Here is a 21047-nt window from a genome sequence, read left to right as displayed (position 1 = left end):
ATCTAAAACTTTTGTGTAGCCCATAGTTTTTAATATTGGATATAGTCGTAGGTTGAAAACAACCTTAGAAATGGACACGTGAAGTAATGGAAGAAAATTGCTAACCTGATCTTGTCAGGTCGCATACTCGCATTCAATGGTTGAAAACCAAATGGGACTTTCTAGTCGTTTGTGGTCCAACTGGTTTTAATCGGGAGCGAATTGCTTACATAAGACCCAAAGGTATCTTTGTGCTCACGGCTGTGGGGTCGACAGAGATGTCAGTAACAAATCCACTCCGTCCATCTGTTATGAAAGTCCACGATAGAACATCGATCTAAAAATCAGGAAGATCCCAAACTCAGATGGGCCACACAGTGACATCCACATTTGAAACCTTCCTGGAGCTGACCATGATGTTTATATGCCATCCAAACCGCTCATATAATTATTACTACTCAGATAAACTATATTAATAAATATCATCCTGATACAAAACTTTTGTAACGGCCAAGCGTTCAATCCCCACTCAGTCGTGTCTTATGGCTCACATGAGTTTTGGATTTACCCTATTTTTAAAATATTTTAAAAACTTGTCCTATTGTGCTCTTTTAAAACAGATGGACGGAGTGGATCCGTCACGGACGTCTTTATATGCCTCCACACAGCCCAGGCAATCCGTTCCCGTTTTAGTTCAAACACAGCACAGCCCACCGGTCCCTTCTTGTAATCGGATTGCGTGCTGAGTTACTTGGTAGCTCTTACTGTACTGAGTAAACTCAGTTGGGTACCCCTTGAATGTTTGTAATCTATCTACCCCGTACATTCGTTTTTCCATCTAATTTAAGGGGTTAGCCCAAAATTGAAGCATATCCACGTATCAAGAGGATTATACTACAGGAAAGGGTGGTGATAATGATTTCCATGCTATGTCACACAGTGATATTTATATGTCATCCAAACTGTTCATAAGGTCATACGGAAATGGATGAAAGGAAAAAACAAATATAAGATTGATCCAAAACTTCCGTAGTCCCTAAGAAATTTTCAATTGTGGATGTTCAATTCAACTATTTCCTATGGTGTGATCCATTTGAACATTGCATATGCTTTACTTTTTGTCTAACACCCTAAAATTATCTGTTAAAATGGATGAACAGAGTGGTTAAAATGCATAAATTGTGGTGGATCTCACAGAGTTTACTCAGTAGGCTAAGCTTAGTGAGTTACTCGCACTACACAATCCACTTCCCTTTTTCATCACTGTAAACATCCCTCAAAAGCCTTTCCCAGGATTTTCTTAGGTGGGGCCACCATGATATTTGTGATAAATCTGCACTGTACATCCGTTGTTGGAGCTCATTTTAGGTGGATCCTTACTCTTACTCAGGTGGTAGACTCTCAGGAGTTTCAACCCCCGGTCAAGGGTTCGAGTATCCATACGTGATGAAATCCCACTCGATCATAACATCATTCCCACTGGGGTGAAGGTTGGATGGAAAAAAAAACATCACAGTGGCCCTTAGAAAGGTTTCAACGGTGGTTGTCATTATCACTACAAGTTCCTTTAGTGTGGTCCACTGGAGCTGTGGGCCTGCCTCATTTTCACGATTATATCGTAAAATGGTCTGATAAAAGTGATTAACGGCATGGATAAAACACTAACATCATTGTGAGCCCCACAAAGCCCTGCCTAGACGGATTACCGTCCCGGTGGGGGTAGGACGCAATCCGCGTCCCTCTCTCGGGTTTGAATTATTGGAAGCAGATTGGTTGGTGTATAACACACCACCCATGTGGCTAGTGTGTTGAGGTCACCAAGTTCTATGGGTCCCATCATAAGGTATATGTTATATACCAACCGTCTTTCCATCTGCAGAGCTCGTTGTAAGCCCTGGGCTAAAAAATAAGACATCCAAAGATCAAGTGGACCACACTGCAAAAGTAGTGGGTGATCGAACCTCTACCATTGAAACCCTTCTGGGAGTAATAGAGGTTTTGGATCAATATAATATTTGTTTTTCCTCTTTATCCAGGCCCATGTGAACTTATGAACAAATTGGATGAAAAATAAACGTTACCATGGGCACTATGAATGTTTTAATGGTGATAATCATTGATCCCACTGTTTTTAAGGTGTGGTCCACATACATCGGCCATGTAATTTTGATCTACTTCGTACCGTTATAACTTGGAGTTCGGGGAGTGTCAGCTCTCGAACTAGCACAGACGCTGTTTAATTTCCTGCAGAAAGCCTTTCCTGTGCTGGAAACCTATGCGGGCACGGTGATGTTTGTGAGAAATATACGGTACATTGATCTATTTTATGAGATCAATTTAAGACGTGGAACCAAAAATAACCAGGATTGAATATTCAAGTGGGCCGCACTAAAGGAAAGGGTGGGTATAGAAATTCCTACAGTTGAAACCTCCCTGTGCTGAAAGTGATGTTTGAGCAGTTCCTAACGTCATTCATACTGAGATGAACAAATATAAGCCTTATTGAAAACTTTTGTTGCCCCATTAATATTTCAACCGTGGACGTTCAATACTTACATTTTCAGCCCACTTGAGTATTGGATCTGGGTCAGTTTTGGTTGTATGATCTCAAAAAATGGATGAACAAGATGGATTTCTCACAAATATCATGGTGGGCCCCACCTAAGTTTACAGCACAGTAAATCCGTGTACTATTTGACGCGTACCATATCAGCCAGGTCGGTGGTGTGTGGTAAGCCATCCAATCCGCTTCCTGAATTATTGTAGGTGTTGTAACATTTAGTTTACATATTTGTGGTAAATTTTCTCATTCCATCGGTATAACTCCATAATCTTTGATAAATTAACAATTTTACCTTATTCATAGTTAACTAGTTGTAGACACGTGTTACCATCACAGTGCATGCTTGTTGGTATGTACTCATGCCTTACCATCACAGTGCATGCTTGTTGGTATGTACTCATGCCTTAATGGTAGATTAACAAGAGTTTCAATAGTAAGGTCATGCGTTCAAGTACCAACTGTGGAGTGTATGGGTGTGAAAGTGTGTCTACCAACCTTTTTTAGCATGTTCATTGCATAGTGAAAATAAAAAATTCAAAAATTCAAGTTGGTCTGACCATCAAGAAGCGGACGCGGATTAGCCGTTGACAGGTTGAGTAGGGAGACTCCTACTGAAGTGAGTCACCAAGTTATGTGGGCCCACAATGATGTATGTGCTTTATCCCACCGTCCATCCATTTGGAGAGATCATTTTAGGGCATGAGCCAAAGAATGAGGCAGATACAAAGTAGTAGTGGACCCCACCACAGAAAATAGCAGGGAGATTGATGCCCACCATTGAAACCTTCCTAAGGTCCACCATGATGTTTATTTGAGATCCAACCTTTTCATAAATTAACAAGGACATGAAAGAAGGGGAAAACACAAATATCAGCTTGATCAACTTTTCTAGCCATTAGAAGTTTTTAACGGTGGTCGTTACTCTTCCCATTGCTTTCTGTGGTGGGGTCAACTGGAGATTTGGATCTGACTTATTCTTTGGTTCATGACTTAAAATGCTCTCTCCAAAATGGATGGACGGTGTGGATACAATGGGGCCCACAAAACTTGGTGACGTCACTTCAGTAGCAAGTCTCGCTAATCAACATGTCAATAACTAATCCACGTCCTAAGAAGTCTGCCACATGAGGTTTTAGGTGAGACCCAATCCACGATGTTGGTGGGATCCCTACTGTGGGCCTCACAGCGATGTATGTGGCTTAAAGCCACGCTGTCTAACTTCTTTTGAAGGCTTTTTAGGGCATGATTCCAAAAATGAAGTGGATCCAAATCTCAGGTGAAGCATAATACATGAAATAGCGGTATTCAACCGTTAATAACTTCTCGTGGGCTGAAAAGAATTTTGGATCAAGTTGATATATATGTGGTCTTACCATTAATAACTTCTCGTGGGCTGAAAAGAGCTTTGGATCAAGTTGATATTTATGTGGTCTTTTCATCCAGAACTTTGTGATCTTATCAACAGGTTGGATGAAAAATAAACATTTTAATGGTGGGGATTCAATCATTACCATTTCCTGTGACATGGCCCTCATAAGATTTGGATGTGCTTCATTTTTGGAATATTCATGCCTTCAAATGAGCTTTCAAAACGGTTGGACGGTGTGGATTTAAGGCACGAACATAACTGTGAGCCCCAATCAGGGGTCCCACCCACCTTGGTGGAACCAGGATGTCACCTAATCCGCTCCCGGTCGGTTTAACCCAGACAATGATTGTGTCAAGATGATTTTCATGGTGTCTAATATTCACGGTGGAGTTGGATAGATTGGATATCTTTTATTACGTAATGGTGGGCTCCACTCACACGCAAAACAACCTCGTTTTTCCTTTTTTTTTTTTTCCTTCTCTTTTTCCGCCAAAGTTATAAGGAACAAGATCAGTACTATGAAACGAACCAACTTTCTATTCTCAAACCGCATGCTGTTCCTCGCTAGCCAAATCTCCCAGACGAGCAGGCAGAGAATTACTTTTAACTGCTTGAATGTAGATGACATTCTAGCCCAGACATTCTAGCTAGGCTAAGACACTACTGTAGGAGGGACCTAATGGGCTTATTTTGGATTAGTGGCCAGTCAAACAATCTCTTGAATATTTGTCATACCTCCTGCACTAACATCCTGGCGTAGGGATGAACGTGATGAGGTCGATCACCGTCTTCCTCAAGGATAACTACTTTGAATCCAGGAAGCTTCTTTACACTCCTCATGGAGACTTCTCGATTCCACAAGGAAAAATCAAGAAAATAAAAATAATATTCATGAAAATTTGTAAATTGACTGATAGATGAAATAAACAAGTCTACAACTCTTTAAATAATGATAACAAGTTTCGGAATTAAACTACAACTAAAACTCCTTAAAATTCGTAACTTACTATAAACAGTAAATTTACTATTTATAGTCCTGTGTGGCTTAACCACGTTATTTTCCTAATTTTTCTAAACACTTTTTGCGTTGGATACAAGCCCAACAAATGAAGAGTTACAATCAAAACAAAATAGAAATATATAAAAAATTTGACCGTCGATATGATGGAATATCACAAATTTGGCTTGGGAAACCCAGCCATGCCTAGTTGGTTGGCTAAAGTAGCTTGTCTTACCCCAAAATCATATATGGTACGTCGAGTAATTCATTCCGATTTGCGAGATATGCCTGTTTTAAGGTTCTAAGGTTCTCTAATCCATCTTGGACATGTAAGTGTCTGCGATTCACTTTACATCAATCCCCTCCACTTCAAATGAACTCGTCCTCGAGTTCTAATACTAGTTTCGTTCTTGATATTGGTCAGGTGCGCGGTAACAATTACCGAATCAAAAGTTATGGTCAATTTACAATTCACCTTCTTTTAGTCCAACCATGCTAGGAATGTATTGGTGTCACGTCTTACATGAGACCCCTCCACTTGGAAAAAATTCATCCTCAAGTTACTCAAGGGACTTGGCTCATGATTTTGAGATAACTTCTAAAACCAATGTTTATTAGCCCTTTTCTTATATTGTCATTAGGCTCTTGAGCTGATACAATATATGTACTCATGCTCTCCTTGATTTGGCTAGTATATATAGATCAGTTTCTTCACTTGCCCTTGTAGAATATCGTACTCCTTTGGACTCACCCAATAGTGAGGACAATTGAGTAAGCTCACTACAGGAAATTGCTCTTTTACCAACGACATAATTTGTCGTTATTTTATCTTTTTTCATCAGTAATGATTATTATCGACGAAATATGTCGTCGCTAAGATCGTCGCAATAAGACCGTGGCTGAAGGCTTTTCTCGACGAAATATGACTTCGTCGGCAATGATAAAATAAATACCGATGACTAAAATCGTCCGCCAAGCATGTTACTTTTGGTAGGAAAAAACAATATATTTTATTGGTAAACACAACTGATACCGACAAATATCTTCGTTGGTAAAACTATGGATAGACGACATTACTGACGAATACATTCGTTGGTAAAATAATAATACTGACGAGTATGTTTGTCGGCATAAGCCTGCTACTACCGACGAAATAATTCATCGGTATATCTCATATATAGATCGTTGGTGTAAATTTTTGTATTAATTTGTACATACGAAATATTTCGTCAATATAAGTTTTCAACCTACTATTACCAATGAAATATTTCGTCGGTAATAGTTTATTTCTTCCTGGTTTCATTTATTTTCAAAATTAAGGAAAAAATTTCTGATATACACCTGTAAATACACATGTTACAATACATTTTCATCATATTTACACCCACATCCATCCAATGCTTGAACCATACCACAGATAGCTTTGCTGTATAGGTATATTGACCTAATGCATTGCAACAGTAACCCTTATGCCTCTTTTTGAAATTTCGTGTTCTTCTAGTTTGATCACCAGCAACATATTAAAATTGAAATAGTAATCCAGTAATAGATTAGATTAACTATTAAGAAATATTCTAACAAAACTCAATTGAGTTAATTTGGTGAAGTCAGTCCTTTTCCATGAGTAGCACCATTATAAATGAAAGCTGGACGATTGTACAGAATTCTGCTGTCACACTAAGAATGGGTTGGGCGCACACAAATGACTCTCCCACTCCCTCTTTAATGATTAAACTCTTATATTTTTAACAAGCTTGTTTACGATTGAAGCATTACCCTGCATATAGTTCAAGAAAGTTCTCCACATGATTGGGCCACAATGGATAAAATGAGATAGTCATGTATCTTGGGGTGCACGAATTCTGCAAGTTCTCACATGATTAGGCCACAAGCAGCCTGCGCTCGTCATACATGTGATTAATTTACATTTCAAGGTGGCATCTAAAACGATCCGAATGGTTTCAAAACCCTGTCACAAAAATTCAGTTTTGAATACTAAGTACAACAATTGTCAAAATTTTTGCCATGTGTTAAGAACTTGTGTCTACATGAATGCATGTACACCAGTAAGATCTTACCATCTTTTCAGATGTGGTTTCCCTCTGATTGTCTGCTTTAACAATCTGCCCATTGTCTTCAAATGTACAACAATTGTCGAAATTTCTACCATGTGTTAAGAACTTGAAGTATATTTTCATTGCTTTCTACGAGGTTTTGAAGAGAATGTCTGTCTAGAGATTTCCTCATGGAATGAGAGAGATATTGGAGGGGCGGTTCTTGTACACATGAGAAGGTAATCCTTAAGTAAGTGTTGGTTTAAGAATAATTCTAATTCCTGAAAATGCCTTGAAGAAAAGATAACATAAAATCAGAAAATAAGCACAACGATCAAACAAAGAAAATGGATAAACCCCACGAACTTACAATCTATCCAGCCTCCTTAATGGGTTGAGATCTGCAATAGGTCCCGACAGATTGGTGTTCCCAAGCAAGCTGCCATTATGAACCGAGACTGTTAGCCTGCATTGGACACAATGATATTGGTCATGCTTTCACCCAGTAGATTTTTACAATTTTACATTAGAGGTGTTTTCACCATTTTGTACACTTTCTACAACTATATTCCAACAAAAAAGTGTTTTTTTTTTTTTTTTATTTTTTTTTTTTATTTTTATTTTATAAAGATGCTGAATTCATGAAATAAAGATCCAACACCATATAATTCTATAGTCACCTCAACATAACAGATGCCTTGTGGGTCGGAAGTACCAATTGAAACAAGATCACAAGGAACTTCATCGTTCTCCAGGAGCCCGACTATGTTGCAACACGAATGTAATGGAATGCAAAAATCCATTTAGTGAGGTACTAATTTATGAAAATCCCTATTTTAAATGATCCATAGAGTCAATACTATCCAAAAGAACATAAACCTAGATATGATTGCAATCATTACAGATACATCTAGATACATCTGGAAGTTGCCCCTTTCAGCAGCAGACATAATGCAAAGCTAGATATGATTTCAGTTAAGATCTGAAACAAACCAAACACAACTCCAGGCAGAAAACTAGGGAAAACAGGATTTAAGGCACATAAATCAGTGTGAGCCCCACAGTTAGGGGTCCTACCCACCTCGGTGGATGCTAGGTCTTAACTAATCCTCTGCCTTCTGAACGACTGTGACGTGGCCTAGTAACATGGATACATTAAACTCTAAATTCGTGTGTCCAGGTTTGCACCACGTCATCAATTGACTAAAAAGATCTGAGTGTTTTTATTTCTTGTGGTGTTTGATGTTTATCAGACGGGCCCGTACATGCATGTATACACGCCAATGTCATGGTGCATTGAGCTATCGAAAATACAGGCTTTTATGAATAGGCTTCAGAATAGTTTTTCCTTGGTGTCCATTTTTTCCGGTAGGTTTGAGTCAGGTTGAATGTCAACATCAAGATCATCACACTCTCAACCTGACTCCACCCTAATTCTAACCTAAGGTGATCAACCCCAAATCCCAACCCAACTTTACTTGACCCCACCAAAGTCAAATACATGTGATTATTCCCAATCTCACTAACCCAACACGATTTTCCAATTCAAATCACCTTGACAACCCAACTCTACAACTTGACATGAACTCGGTTAGACCCGACGGTTTGGTCAAACCTAACCCAAGTTGCAACAGTACTAATCCAAAAGCACGTTTAAATTGCAGAGTTAAAAAGATTAATCACGCCCATGAACGTATGCATTCATGTCAACTTGCGCATGTAGGCATGCATGTGTGGTAGCTGATAAGTGTATAGAAAGCTTGACATGCACCGATTTGCATTTGTATTCTTTTGGCATCCATTTCACGGGACTGTCTATGGGGTTGCGTGTCCAAACTTCTTCCACCGCTGCACAAAATAATAATAAATGCAGTAGTTGGAAGATCCTAAATATCCATTAGTGGGCCTATCCTAATAAATAATCTTATCTTACCCATCCATTTTTTTAAGCAATCGAAGGTGCAGTTTAGATAATCTGATAAGTATGATATTTTCAAGAAACATATATGAAGAGTGGATCACGCCAAATGGACTGTCCAATTGATGAAATGGATTGTTCATGTTGGGAAGCGCGGAAGGTGAGCCCTTAAGATTTGACGGTCTACACGATATTTGGAACCTTTACAAAGCAGAAGATTGACGATCTAATGGCCCGCCTATCTACTACTGGAGCAGATGGATCTATTCACACCTTTGATCCTACGGTATAAGTGGCCCCGGATTGCGATCTATGGATCAGATCGTCCCAAGGACAAACTAAAATGAACAAACTATAGTGCACACTGTATCTTTCTATATACTCTCGGTTTATCGTATGATTCAAATTGCCTTACACGAGAGAAGTGCATCCCTTTATATAGGAAAGGAAGGAGAGTTTGGGTGGGATTGGATAAAGCTAAATAATCTGATCAAATCCCTATTTTCAATTAAAAATCAAATTCATAATTGAATTTGAAATTTAATTCAAAGGAAGAGACTGGAGAAAACATGGGACGTACCCACTAGTGATTGCTCATAAGTGGGCCCCACTGGTCTACGTCTAACATCTCCCACTCAATCACATTGTGGGATAGACACATAAATTTGTCCATCTAACTTGCCTAATAATAATCAAAGAACCAAACATCGCGATCAAAAGAATCAGAGGCGTGGGACCAGCTGGATCACCATAATCTTCTCATAGGTGCTTAAGTACTAAGTGACCACCTAACTAGTACTCAATAACCCAAGCTTTGCAATGCCTGTCCTAGTCCACGTGACCACACCGGATGGAGTTAACTCCCGATCTGGAGTACTCGGCCAACATACGCACTTATCTAACTTATCGAGTTATTTTGAAAACTTGATTTTTCAGAAACTTCAATTGAAACCAATTTAAAGCAATACTTATATATATATATATATGCTTTTTAAGAAAAATATTGTTTGCAAAAGTCTAATAAAAACAACTCGATAGTGCCGGCGGATAAGTCTTCAAGTGCGTATTTATAGTTCTAGAAACTTGGTGTAGCTGTCACGGGATCTTCCCCACGCAGATGTGTAATTTAGAAGTAATTAAGCCGCTTTCCTAGTGTAACTGAGTTTGGCCAATCAAGGACCTTTCGTCATAGTACACTAAAGTAGCGATACTCAATCTCATCCTCATATATACAAGAGGAGCGTAGCTAAGGACACTAAGAGTCACCTACGGGACTGGCTACTCACACGTTGCAATGATTAGATTGAATCAAAACAATCTGTAGGTAATAGGTCCCAGCACGTGGCTACAATCCACGTCGTAAAGTAGAAAATAATAGGTAAATGTCGGGTTTACAATACGCATGTCATTCTACATGAGGTACGACTTATCTCATAACCTCATAACCTGGCTTTAATTTTAGGCCATAACATTGATCGCATGTAACGGAATTGTGCGATTATGTTATTCGACTTTATCAGTCTCTTCTTCAATCTTTATAAGATTGTAGGCGAATATGACTCACTCATATCCTCATCCTTTATTATTCAAGTTCATACCTCAATGTATAAACATAGCCCCAAATGTACCTCTTTTGTACATTCAAGGTTGGTCAACCCGTGCGAGTGGGTGACCGGCCTGCCGACAAAAATAGAAATCCTACATGATTTCAAGGTAAATGCTGATGATCTTCATACCTAATTATATTAGTGTTCAATACTGAATAAAAAGAATATAACATTCATTAATGAAAGATCAAAGGTACTACAAAACAAGTACATCAGTCAAGCTTTCCTCAATCCCATCTGCCTGACGTGAACCTGAAATAGATCTCTAGCTATAGGTTTTGTCATGGGATTAGCCATCATCTCCTTAGTAGGAATGTAGCTGAGGGCGACCTTCTTATCTCTCACTTGATCATGGACGTAATGATACTTGATCTCAATGTGCTTAGATTTCTGGTGGTGTTTAGGGTCCTTTGCCAAGTCAATGACAGAAGTATTGTCTATCTTCAGCGATATAGGCTGACGAACCCTTGGTACAATACCCAGACTCAATAGAAATCTGCGAACCCATACACACTCTTGAACTGCAGCACAATATGCAATGTACTCGGCCTCCATAGATGAAAGAGCTATGGATGTCTGTTTCTTACTCGATCATGAGATAGCTCCTCCTCCGTGTAAGAATACATACCCTGAAGTAGACTTTCCCTCGTCGGCGTCATTACCCCAAGCAGCATCAGAATATCCTTTGAGCTTGAGGCTTATGCCTTCATAACACAACATTAGGTCTTTTGTTCCTCTGATATAACAGAATATATGTTTGACGGCTTGTCAATGAGACTGTCCCGGGTTACTCTGATAACGGCTGACTATGCCAACTGCATAGCTAATATCCGGTCTGGTGCAAAGCATAACATAAATTAAGTTCCCTACTGCACTTGCATAAGGTACTGAGGACATAGCCAATTTCTCGGCTTCAATCTGAGGACACGATTTCTTGTCTAGCTTGGTAGCTTTATTCATAGGGGTTTCAACAGCTTTTGAATTTTTCATCCTGAACCGCTCTAAGATCTTTTGTATATAGTTTGCTTGAGACAAGCCTAAAAATTTCTTAGGGCGATCCCTGATGATTTTTACCCCAAGAATAAAGTTGGCTTCACCGAAGTCTTTCATCTCAAAGTTCGAGAATAGCCAATCTTTAGTCGATATCAACAATTGCATGTCATTACCAGCTAACAGGATATCATCTACATATAAAGATAGTATTAGAAAAGATCTTCAAGACCGTTGCATGTATACATAATGATCTTCTTCACTCATCGTGAATCCAAAAGTAGTGATGGCCAAGTGGAACCTCATGTACCACTGTCTTGAAGATTGCTTTAGCCCTTAAATAGATTTCTACAACTTGCAGACTTTCTTTGGATGTTTTTTGTCCATATAACCCATGGGCTATTGCATGTATATCTCTTCATCCAAGTCATTATTTAAGAATGCAGTCTTTACATCCATCTGATATAACTCTAAGTTTAAACTTGCGATAATGGATAAGATCATGCAGATTGAGGAGAACTTTACAACAGTTGAAAAGGTTTCCTCGTAATCAATGCCTTCTTGTTGTGTAAAACCTTTAGCAACTAATCGTGCTTTATACTTGTCCACTATACCATCTGCCTTTCTTTTGATCTTAATTACCCATTTATTACCTATCGCTTTACGATTGGAAGGCAAATCAATAAGTTTCCAGACTTTATTCTTCTCCATAAAAGCGATCTCTTCATCCATAGCATTCACCCAATCAGCCGAGTTAGAAGATAATAATACATCCTGTTACGAATCAGGTTCATCATCATCAACTGCAACGCAAGAGAATATTTACCCCTCAATATCGAAGTATCTTTGGGGAATTAATCCTCTTTCACTTCGACGTAATTCAGGATCCTGCTGAGATGTCCTCCCACCATCCTGACGAACGATAAGAGCATCATCATCGTGAGAAGCAAAACTCCCACTCTCCTCAGATACATCGGGTATTTCAAAAAATTCTAATGGAACTTTTTGCTTCATTCGGCTTGGGTATTTATCTTCAACGAAGGTCAAGTCTCGGGATTCTATCTCAATCCATCGTCCATGGTCCTCATAAACTAGAACGTATCCCTTTAAATGCATAGGGTACCTTATGAACATGCATTCAATGGTTTTACTATCAAGTTGACCTCTATGCTGAGTAGGTAGCAAAACATATCCTAAAGATCCCCAAGGGCGTAGGTTGGCTATAGAAGGAGTCTTTTCAGACCACATCTCATATGAAGTCTTAGGAATGGATTTGGATGAAACTCTATTAAGGGCGTAGATGGCTGTTAGCAGTGCGTATCCTTAAAATATGGTAGAGAGATTGGCTTGTGCCATAACCATGTCCAATAGTATCCTATTCCTTCTCTCTACAACGCTATTTTGTTGTGGAGTGTAAACCATTGTGTACTGCCGAACTATTTCAACGTTTTCATAATATGACTTAATCGTTTCAGATGTATACTCGCCACCTCTATCAGATCGAAGGATTTTAATCTTTTTCTCAAGGTGATTTTTCACTTCAACTTTATATTTAAGAAAACAATCAAAAGCCTCCGATTTGTGTGAGATGAGATACACATATCCATAGCGCGAGTAATTGTCAATGAAAGTGAAAAAATATTGACATCCATTTCTGACATGTACATTAAAGGGTTCACAGATATCTGAATGGATTATCTCTAGTGTGCCCTTGGACCTAGCCACTTTGGAAAATGGTTTCTTTGAAGTCTTCTCGGACACACAATGTTCACAAAATGACAAATCAACTTTGGATAAGGAGTCTAACAGACTAGAACGTACTAGTCTTGTCATACGATCTTTTCCTATGTGACTAACCTCACGTGCCATTTTTGAGATTCAGATACTACAGTTTCATTTGACATAGCAGATAAAGCAAGAAGGGCATTATCACAATCTACGTCTAGAATAAATAAATCTGAAATTAAATTTTTCCATGCAAAGATGAGGTTGTTCAGTCTTAAAGAAATTCTTGTCCTGGAAAATCGAATATCAAAACCATCAAATAATAACCTAGAAACAGAAATTAAATTCTGAGCATCCTCAGTGCAAAAAGAGTATCACGAAAGATTATTGTTTGCCCTATGCGCGTACGGAGATGGAGAACGCCAATTCCTAGTTCGTCTTCAACCGCGTTATTGTCCATGTACAGATTGTAACTTCCTTTGGCTATAGGGCAGAATTTCTCAAGTCCTCGACGACTCTGTGTCACGTGCTTTGTTGCGCTTGAATCTAAAATCCACTCGTTAGATATAGTATCAACGAAAAGGATTTCAGAACAAACGCCTACATACAAAGTATATTGTGACTGAGAAATTACCGTCTTTTTGTGGGCACACTGCCAAGCATAATGGCCAAAATTTCCACAAACAAAGCAGACTATATTTGTCTTTTTCTGCTTCTTCTTTCCATTCCCCTTCTTGAGATTTGGAGGAGGTGTTATGGTTTTCTGTTCTTGATTATTCTTCTTTGCCTTCTTATGAGCTTTGAACCATTTATTGTTAGCTTTCCGCTTATAGGTCTCTACTACAAAGACCTTGGCCGAACCTGGCTGAATTGTATTCATTTCAACCTCACGTACCAAGTGGCCACAAAAGTCTCTGAACGTAGTGATAGAATCAGTATGGCTCAGAATTCTTTTGATTTGGGCCTAAGATTCAGGCAAGGAACGGTGCATGGCTATAATCTTTTGATTTTCAGTCAATTTACACCCAACATTCCTAAGGGCACCTATCATTTGCTCCATCTTACGAATATGATCTTTGATGGGACAGCCGACAGGCATCCTGTACTCCTGAAATTCTAATTCCATTGCCCTAACTCTCGCATTCGACTTCTGCGCGTAGGCATCTGTCAGTGCTTCCCAGATTCCCTTAGCGGTTTTATGCACTTCATACGTAGGTATGAGTTCTTTATGCATAGTGCTAAAAAGGACATTACGGGCTGAACGATTTTATTTTCGCCACTTATTATAGCGAGTCATCGCAACCCTATGTTCTTGTAAATTTCTATTTTCAGCCAGGATGGGTTCCTCTTGAACTACATCAAGTGTGTGAGATATGTCGTCCTCGTCCAGAAGGCATCGCACCACGTGGGACCAGTCTTTGTAGTTGTTGCCGTCGAAATGTTGTCCTTTCAGTTGTTCAGTGATTAATGCTTTGGTGGCCATCTCTACATTGCATAAGTATCACTACTTAGCTATGATGTAAGGTATTGACACTAATCATCAGCATTTCTACGTGTTATACAAATTTTCAAAGTATAAAAGTGGTAAACACATTTTAATGAGATCTGAAAGTCCACATACCCGAATGGGCGGTGTAGAACAATCAAGTTCTCCTTTTAAGATGAGATTTAATGCTTTTTATAAGAATAAATTTATATAACGTGCAACCTACCATTACTTAGTTGTATGCATCATTTGGTGGAGGAGAATAAACTCCTACTAAAGTTATGCACAACCTATTTTTATGTGTATAGGGAGTATCTAAGTACTACGTTTTTCTATATTTTCCAATGAAAAATAAGGGGGCTTAGATCTAAGCACATCAAGCCTAATTATATCACATATATAAACATCATCATCAGAAAGAAAAATAAAGTGCTAAGATATCAGGAGAGTTCTATCTTCACCTGTGATCATGACCATTAGTGATGGATTCGATCATTTACCCATAATGATCATTGTTGATGATGGATCCTTTCATCAACATTGATCATCATGGTTGATGATCGTTTCGATCACTAATGAGCTTTAGATCAACAGTGAAGAAGATATAAAAAGGAAACAACATACTTGATATGTGTCCATCAACTCATAAAAAATATATATGATCAAATCCAAAACTCAGGATAACACATTCAGGTTGCAACATATCTGAATGTGGGCCACACTATTGTTTTGTAGATTAAACATGAATTCAATAAATATGTGCATAGATCTTTCAAAAGATCTATACATGTGGAATTAGTAAAACTATAACTTAGTTGCTGCACGTGTACATCAGCCAACACGTGTACGTTAGCGAATAACGTGAGATGTACATCAGCTTATTTGCTTCACACAGAAGGAAGGCATGTTCTATCTACTTCACATGCCACGAGCTGATTTTTGGATTTATTTCACACATATGCCATCTGCTTCACACGTGAAATGTACATATCATTATTCAACAGATGTACATATCAGATGTGTACCATTAAACGTGTTGGATTTATAATAGCAACGTGTACAGCAACATGTATAACAACATGTAGGCTGACGTACAACATGTAGGAAATGTGTGATGTATACATGTAGACTGACGTATGATGAACATCTTGTAGGCTGACGTATTGTATTTTAACACGTTAGAATATATACATGTATTGTATGTTAAAGTACTTTAACATATACTCATGTGGTGTGGTCCACCAGAAGAGTGGATCTGCCTCATTTTTAACCCTATATCATGAGTGATACAGAGAAAATAATGAATAGAGTGGATCCCCAAGATGACATCATTAGTGGACCCCACCATTCCATCCTTCTTAAATGGAAACCTTCCACGTACAATCATATGATGATGTATATATTTTAGTTATAGTACAACACGTTAGCCCTTCTCACATGTTAACATATGGCTTGTAGTTAATATGTTTAATGATATAGTAGGCTGCATTACATGTGTTATTCTCGCATGCTTTATACGTGCACAGCATCCACACCATCATTTAAACTACATGTATTTGAGAAGCCATGTGTATTGTAAGCACTAGATCATGTGGCCTACATCTATATTCAGCCAACTAAATCACATGTGTACAGTAAGCCATCCATGTGTACTGTGAACAATTTATATCCTTCCATGTGTACATATATAAACTACATGTGCAAACACCATGCTAACGTGTTGCTGTAAACAACATGTTAATAGAAACAATGCAACATGTTATAGGACATCATACAACAATATGCAACATATAACCAATGTGTTGTAGTACATCATATAACAACATGGAACGTGTTGCTGTAAACTACATGTTAACAGAAACAACGTGTTGACATATGTACAGCATAACACATTGGCATGTGTACATAACAACATGTGCACAAAAGAACATGTCTACAGTAGCCAATGTGTACAAAAGCCATGATAATTATTGTTAAACTTGTATATAGATACATGTGTGTACAGCTAACATGTGTACAAATACATGTGTAAATATAGATGTGTGTACAGATACAAGATCACGTCGAAGGGCCTTTATATATATATAATATATTTTTATCGAAATACAATGTGCAGTGTCTACATCATGCATATCTATGTACACGGTCACATGTGCACATATATATGTACACAGTCTCATGTGTATACATCTATGCACATCTATGCACATCTATGTAGTCCCATTCGGTGCATATTTGCATATTAAGAGTTACAGTGCACAATGATCTTATACATTTCAAAAGCCAGGAACATGAATCCAATAATTTTAAAAAAAGGGCCACTTACCTTTTTAGATGAAAATTATAAATCGGAGATCCGCCGTTAAGTTCGCTCTGATACCACTGTTGGGAAGCGCGGAAGGTGAGCCCTCAAGATCTGACGGTCTACACGATGTTTGGAACCTTTACAAAGAAGAAGATTGACGATCTAATGGCCAACCTATCTACTACTGGAGCAGATGGATCTATTCACACCTCTGATCCTACGGTATATGTGGCCCTGGATTGCGATCTATGGATTAGATCGTCCCAAGGACAAGCTAAAATGAACAGACTATAGTGCACACTGTATCTTTCTATATACTCTCGGTTTATCATATGATTCAAATTGCCTTACACGAGAGAAGTGCATCCCTTTATATAGGAAAGGAAGGAGAGTATGGGTGGGATTGGATAAAGCCAAATGATCCAATCAAATCCCTATCTTCAATTAAAAATCAAATTCATAATTGAATTTGAAATTTAATCCAAAGGAAGAGACCGGAGAAAACATGGGACGTACCTACTAGTGATTGCTCACAAGTGGGCCCCACTGGCCTACGTCCAACAGTTCACATGTGCAAGTGCAACCATGTTTGGTAGTGACAGGCTGCATATTCAATAGTTAAACAAAAAAGAATGGAAGGTCACGAACTTAATAAAAGTGTATGCAAGGCTTTGACATAAATAACAAGAGGCCAAAACCAAACCCCTCAAATACCATATTCCATCTTCATATTCTGCAAATAGCCATCTAACAAGTTCCTCCTTTTTTTGCACAATGGATGCCTTTCTGAAGCAGCAAAAGAGTTTTTAAAAATAAAAATAAAAAGAGGAGATCCATTAGAGGAATCGATACAATTCAACGACCCTCAAACTAATCCACAAAAAAGGAAAAAAAAAAAAAGTGAAAGAAACTAGAATTAAGTGATACTAAGTAGAGAGGTAAGTGAGTAGGAGACATTGATTCATGGTATGCCAAAACAGTTAGTAATGGTAATGGTGGTAACCATTACACGTTATAGGGCCAAAATAGTCATTGCAGAAAAAATGGCTTGTAATGGGGGCTGAAACAGATTTTTTCGAGAAAAAAAAAAAGCCGTGACAACCATTACAACCTGTGTCTTTGATAGAGCAACAAAAGTCAGTGTGTCTTCCTTTCAGAGAAGGGTATTTTCATTTTTTATTTGAATTGTTTACAAGAAGGATATTTTCATAATATCAAAGATTTTCAACAAGATGATATATGCAGGCTAAGTAAGCTGATCTAAACTCACAAACCTTTGAAAGCACCAGAGTTGAAATTTCACGTAGCTCAGAGACGGAAAGCAAATCTAGAACCTCCCTTATACTAGTTTTAGATGGCTCTTTTGTGAATTCCAAAGAACGGAAATACTCTGCCACTGTTAAAACAAACATAATCAGTATACATTATACAAATAATGCAACCTGCAAATTTGGACATGAAAGAATACTCAATACTAAGGGGGTTATAAAGAAATTTAATTACTACGAAGTTCTTCAACTGCTTGTTGAGAATCTGATATTTCTGGGTAGGAAATGTTGGACATACGAAACCAAGGACCTAAATCAGACAAGTCAAATCCCATAAGCTGTATCACCCTTGGAGATCGCCACATTTCTTATGGTTATACAGAGATTGTAACTGCTAGGAAATGATCAAATCTACAAACATTTGGTCCCCAAGATATCCAACAAGCTCTCTTCATTGGCTCTCATTCAGGCTTTTTACAGGTCATCCTAGCAACTACATCACTTAATGATCAAATTAAAGAACACAACACATACAACCACGGTACAATAAAGAGCACAAATTCTGATTATAAAGGTGATATTTAGAGTTAAGCTTACCGTCATTGTTATGTTTAAACCGTTCCTTAAATATGGGGACGTCCCTTGTTGATCAAAAATAGTCAAGGATAATTACAATTAAAAGAAAGAAAGAAATAAAAAAGAAATTAAATAAATAAATAAAAAGAAGAAGGAAAGCGGGTAATTAGACACTCAAATGCTACCAAAAAGAAAAATAAAAAGGTACACTATAGGAAATTCCACTTTTACCGACGAAAATTTTCGTCGGTAAAAGCTCAATTTTCGTAGGTAATTAGTTTTACTAACAAACTTTTTTGTCGGTAAATTCGTCGGCAAAAGACCAAGGGTAAAGGCTTTTACCAACGGAAAAAGGTGTCATTGGGAATGGTAAGACTTTTACCAACGGAAAAAGGTGTCGTTGGCAATGGTAAGACTTTTACCAACGAATTTTTTCATAGGTTAAAACTATAGATGAAACTTTTAATGATGATTTTTTTTGTAGGTAAAAATGCAATGGAGACTTTTACCTACGAAATTTTTCGTAGGTAAAAAAACAATTTGTAGCCAAAGCTGTGATTTTTACCTACGAATCCAATGACTTTTTTCGTAGGTAAAAACTATGGAAGAAACTTTTACCGATGATTTATTTTGCAGGTAAAAAGTATATACGAAACTTTTACCTACGAAAATTTTCATAGGTAAAAAGTGTGTAAACAAAATTAAACTTATGCCTACGAAATTATTCGTAGGTAAAAAATATTTACAAAACTTTTACCCATGAAAATTTTCGTAGGTACAAATTGTGTACCTACGAAATTGTTCGTAGGTAAAAAATATTGTCCAAACTTTTCCCTGTGAAATGTTTGGTAGGTAAAAACTTTTACCTACGAAATTTTTCGTAGGTAAAAATGTTGTTGGAACTTTTACCTACGAATGTTTTTGTAGGTAAAAATGTGGAAAAAATTCCTGATGTACACCTATTACATTATATTTATCATATTCTTCTTGATATACACATGTTATAATATATTTCATTATATTCACATTCACATCCATCTAAACACAAACTACATACATCCATACAAACATAAACTGCGTACATCCAAACACAAACAATCTTATATATCCACATCACATTCTTAAGAAATCTCACACAAAAGATACCAGGGGAAATTTGTGGAGAGGAATATGAGATTTTCAATTGCAATCCAAACAAAAGCCCCTAATAATGGAATCCATAAGAATCTATGTTTTAGTAGTGCAAATGAAAACCCTGGGAATCCATCATTGAATAATCATTATACTTTTCTTTTCCCACACTCTAAACAGGCCCTAAAGGCATTAAGGCATTAGGTGAGGTACAACTTTGCTTGAACCGATGCTATGGATAAGTGGAAAAGGGATCAAAAGCCTAGTTGTTTGACTACTTTGCTTGGATGGTCGAAAATTGAATGTTGATGGTAGTTCTTCTCGAAATCCAGGCACACGGCATTAGAGGTGCCATCCATGGTGATAAAGGAATGATCAGGCTAGTACTTTCTAACACAATTGGTAGCGTCAAACCATGGTCAATTAGAAGCTTTTTTTACCAGCAACAAATATAATTAGACTTATATTATGGGGGCCTCAAGCTGCTTCATAATCTTTTATCGGTGCTTGGTTATGGAGGGTGACTCCAGGAGTGTAAGCGACAGCCTCTTGCTTGCACCATTGATTTTTTTTTTTGTCCTAAGTAAAATTTTGAGCTTTAGAGTTGAAATAAATTTTAACTTTTTAAAGGGGCAAAGATGGAAATCTAAAAGTATTTAAAGACTTCTAAATGCTCCTTTTGCATATGATGGGAGTCAAGTCTTTGGGGGTGATGACAATAAACAACGCCCCCATCTCAAATGCTAAATGGCCGCGATCAAAGAATTTGGCAATGAAGCTAACCAAATCCCATTTCGCTCTCCCATAAGACTTGAAAGAAGGCCAGAGGAAAGCCATCCAGCCCTGGCACCTTGTCTATTCCCAAAGAGTCCATCGCTTTCTTTACCACCTCCACTGAGATTGGCACCTCCAAGGTCAAAACTTCCTCATCGGATAACTAATTGAAACATAAATTGTCCAACCTAGGCCGATGCCAATCTCAGTGGCATCCCAAGGGAAGCTAAGTCTTAGGCCGATAGTTTGGCGAATGAGTGCATGGACCGAAATTCCCTGTGCTCAGATGATATATGCTGCCT

The 21047-nt window shown here is 38.0% G+C and overlaps 1 protein-coding gene across 3 annotated transcripts; it reads right to left on the bottom strand.

Annotated features, from left to right (window-relative positions):
• Window positions 1-6304: 6304 nt before the first annotated feature.
• Window positions 6305-18673, bottom strand: LOC131221607 (fanconi-associated nuclease 1 homolog). Of its 3 annotated transcripts, XR_009159483.1 has the most exons (6): window positions 18500-18673; window positions 18271-18392; window positions 7646-7728; window positions 7336-7404; window positions 6990-7256; window positions 6305-6355 (listed from the first exon to the last, which is right to left on the bottom strand). XR_009159483.1 is itself a non-coding variant. In XM_058216892.1 (5 exons), the coding sequence occupies exons 1-5, from the start codon at window positions 18627-18629 to the stop codon at window positions 7106-7108; spliced, it is 555 nt and encodes a 184-aa protein (XP_058072875.1). In that variant the 5' UTR covers window positions 18630-18673; the 3' UTR covers window positions 6385-7105. The 3 variants fall into 3 exon arrangements, 1 of the variants encoding a protein (XP_058072875.1); XM_058216892.1 differs by lacking the exon at window positions 6305-6355 and having other exon boundaries at window positions 6385-7256; XR_009159484.1 differs by lacking the exons at window positions 6305-6355; window positions 7646-7728 and having other exon boundaries at window positions 6385-7256.
• Window positions 18674-21047: the final 2374 nt, after the last annotated feature.

Source organism: Magnolia sinica, chromosome 12 (assembly GCF_029962835.1).
Source record: "Magnolia sinica isolate HGM2019 chromosome 12, MsV1, whole genome shotgun sequence".
Taxonomy (NCBI): domain Eukaryota; kingdom Viridiplantae; phylum Streptophyta; class Magnoliopsida; order Magnoliales; family Magnoliaceae; genus Magnolia; species Magnolia sinica.
This window is presented reverse-complemented; position numbering and strand designations above follow the sequence as displayed.

Coding starts and splice junctions, on each gene's coding strand:
- LOC131221607 (XM_058216892.1), bottom strand. CDS start 18,629: ATGTGGCGATCTCCAAGGGTGATACAGCTTATGGGATTTGACTTGTCT. Junction 18,393..18,499: donor AGCAGTTGAAGAACTTCGTA/GTAATTAAATTT, acceptor TTGTTTTAACAG/TGGCAGAGTATTTCCGTTCT. Junction 7,729..18,270: donor CAACTCTGGTGCTTTCAAAG/GTTTGTGAGTTT, acceptor GTTGCAACATAG/TCGGGCTCCTGGAGAACGAT.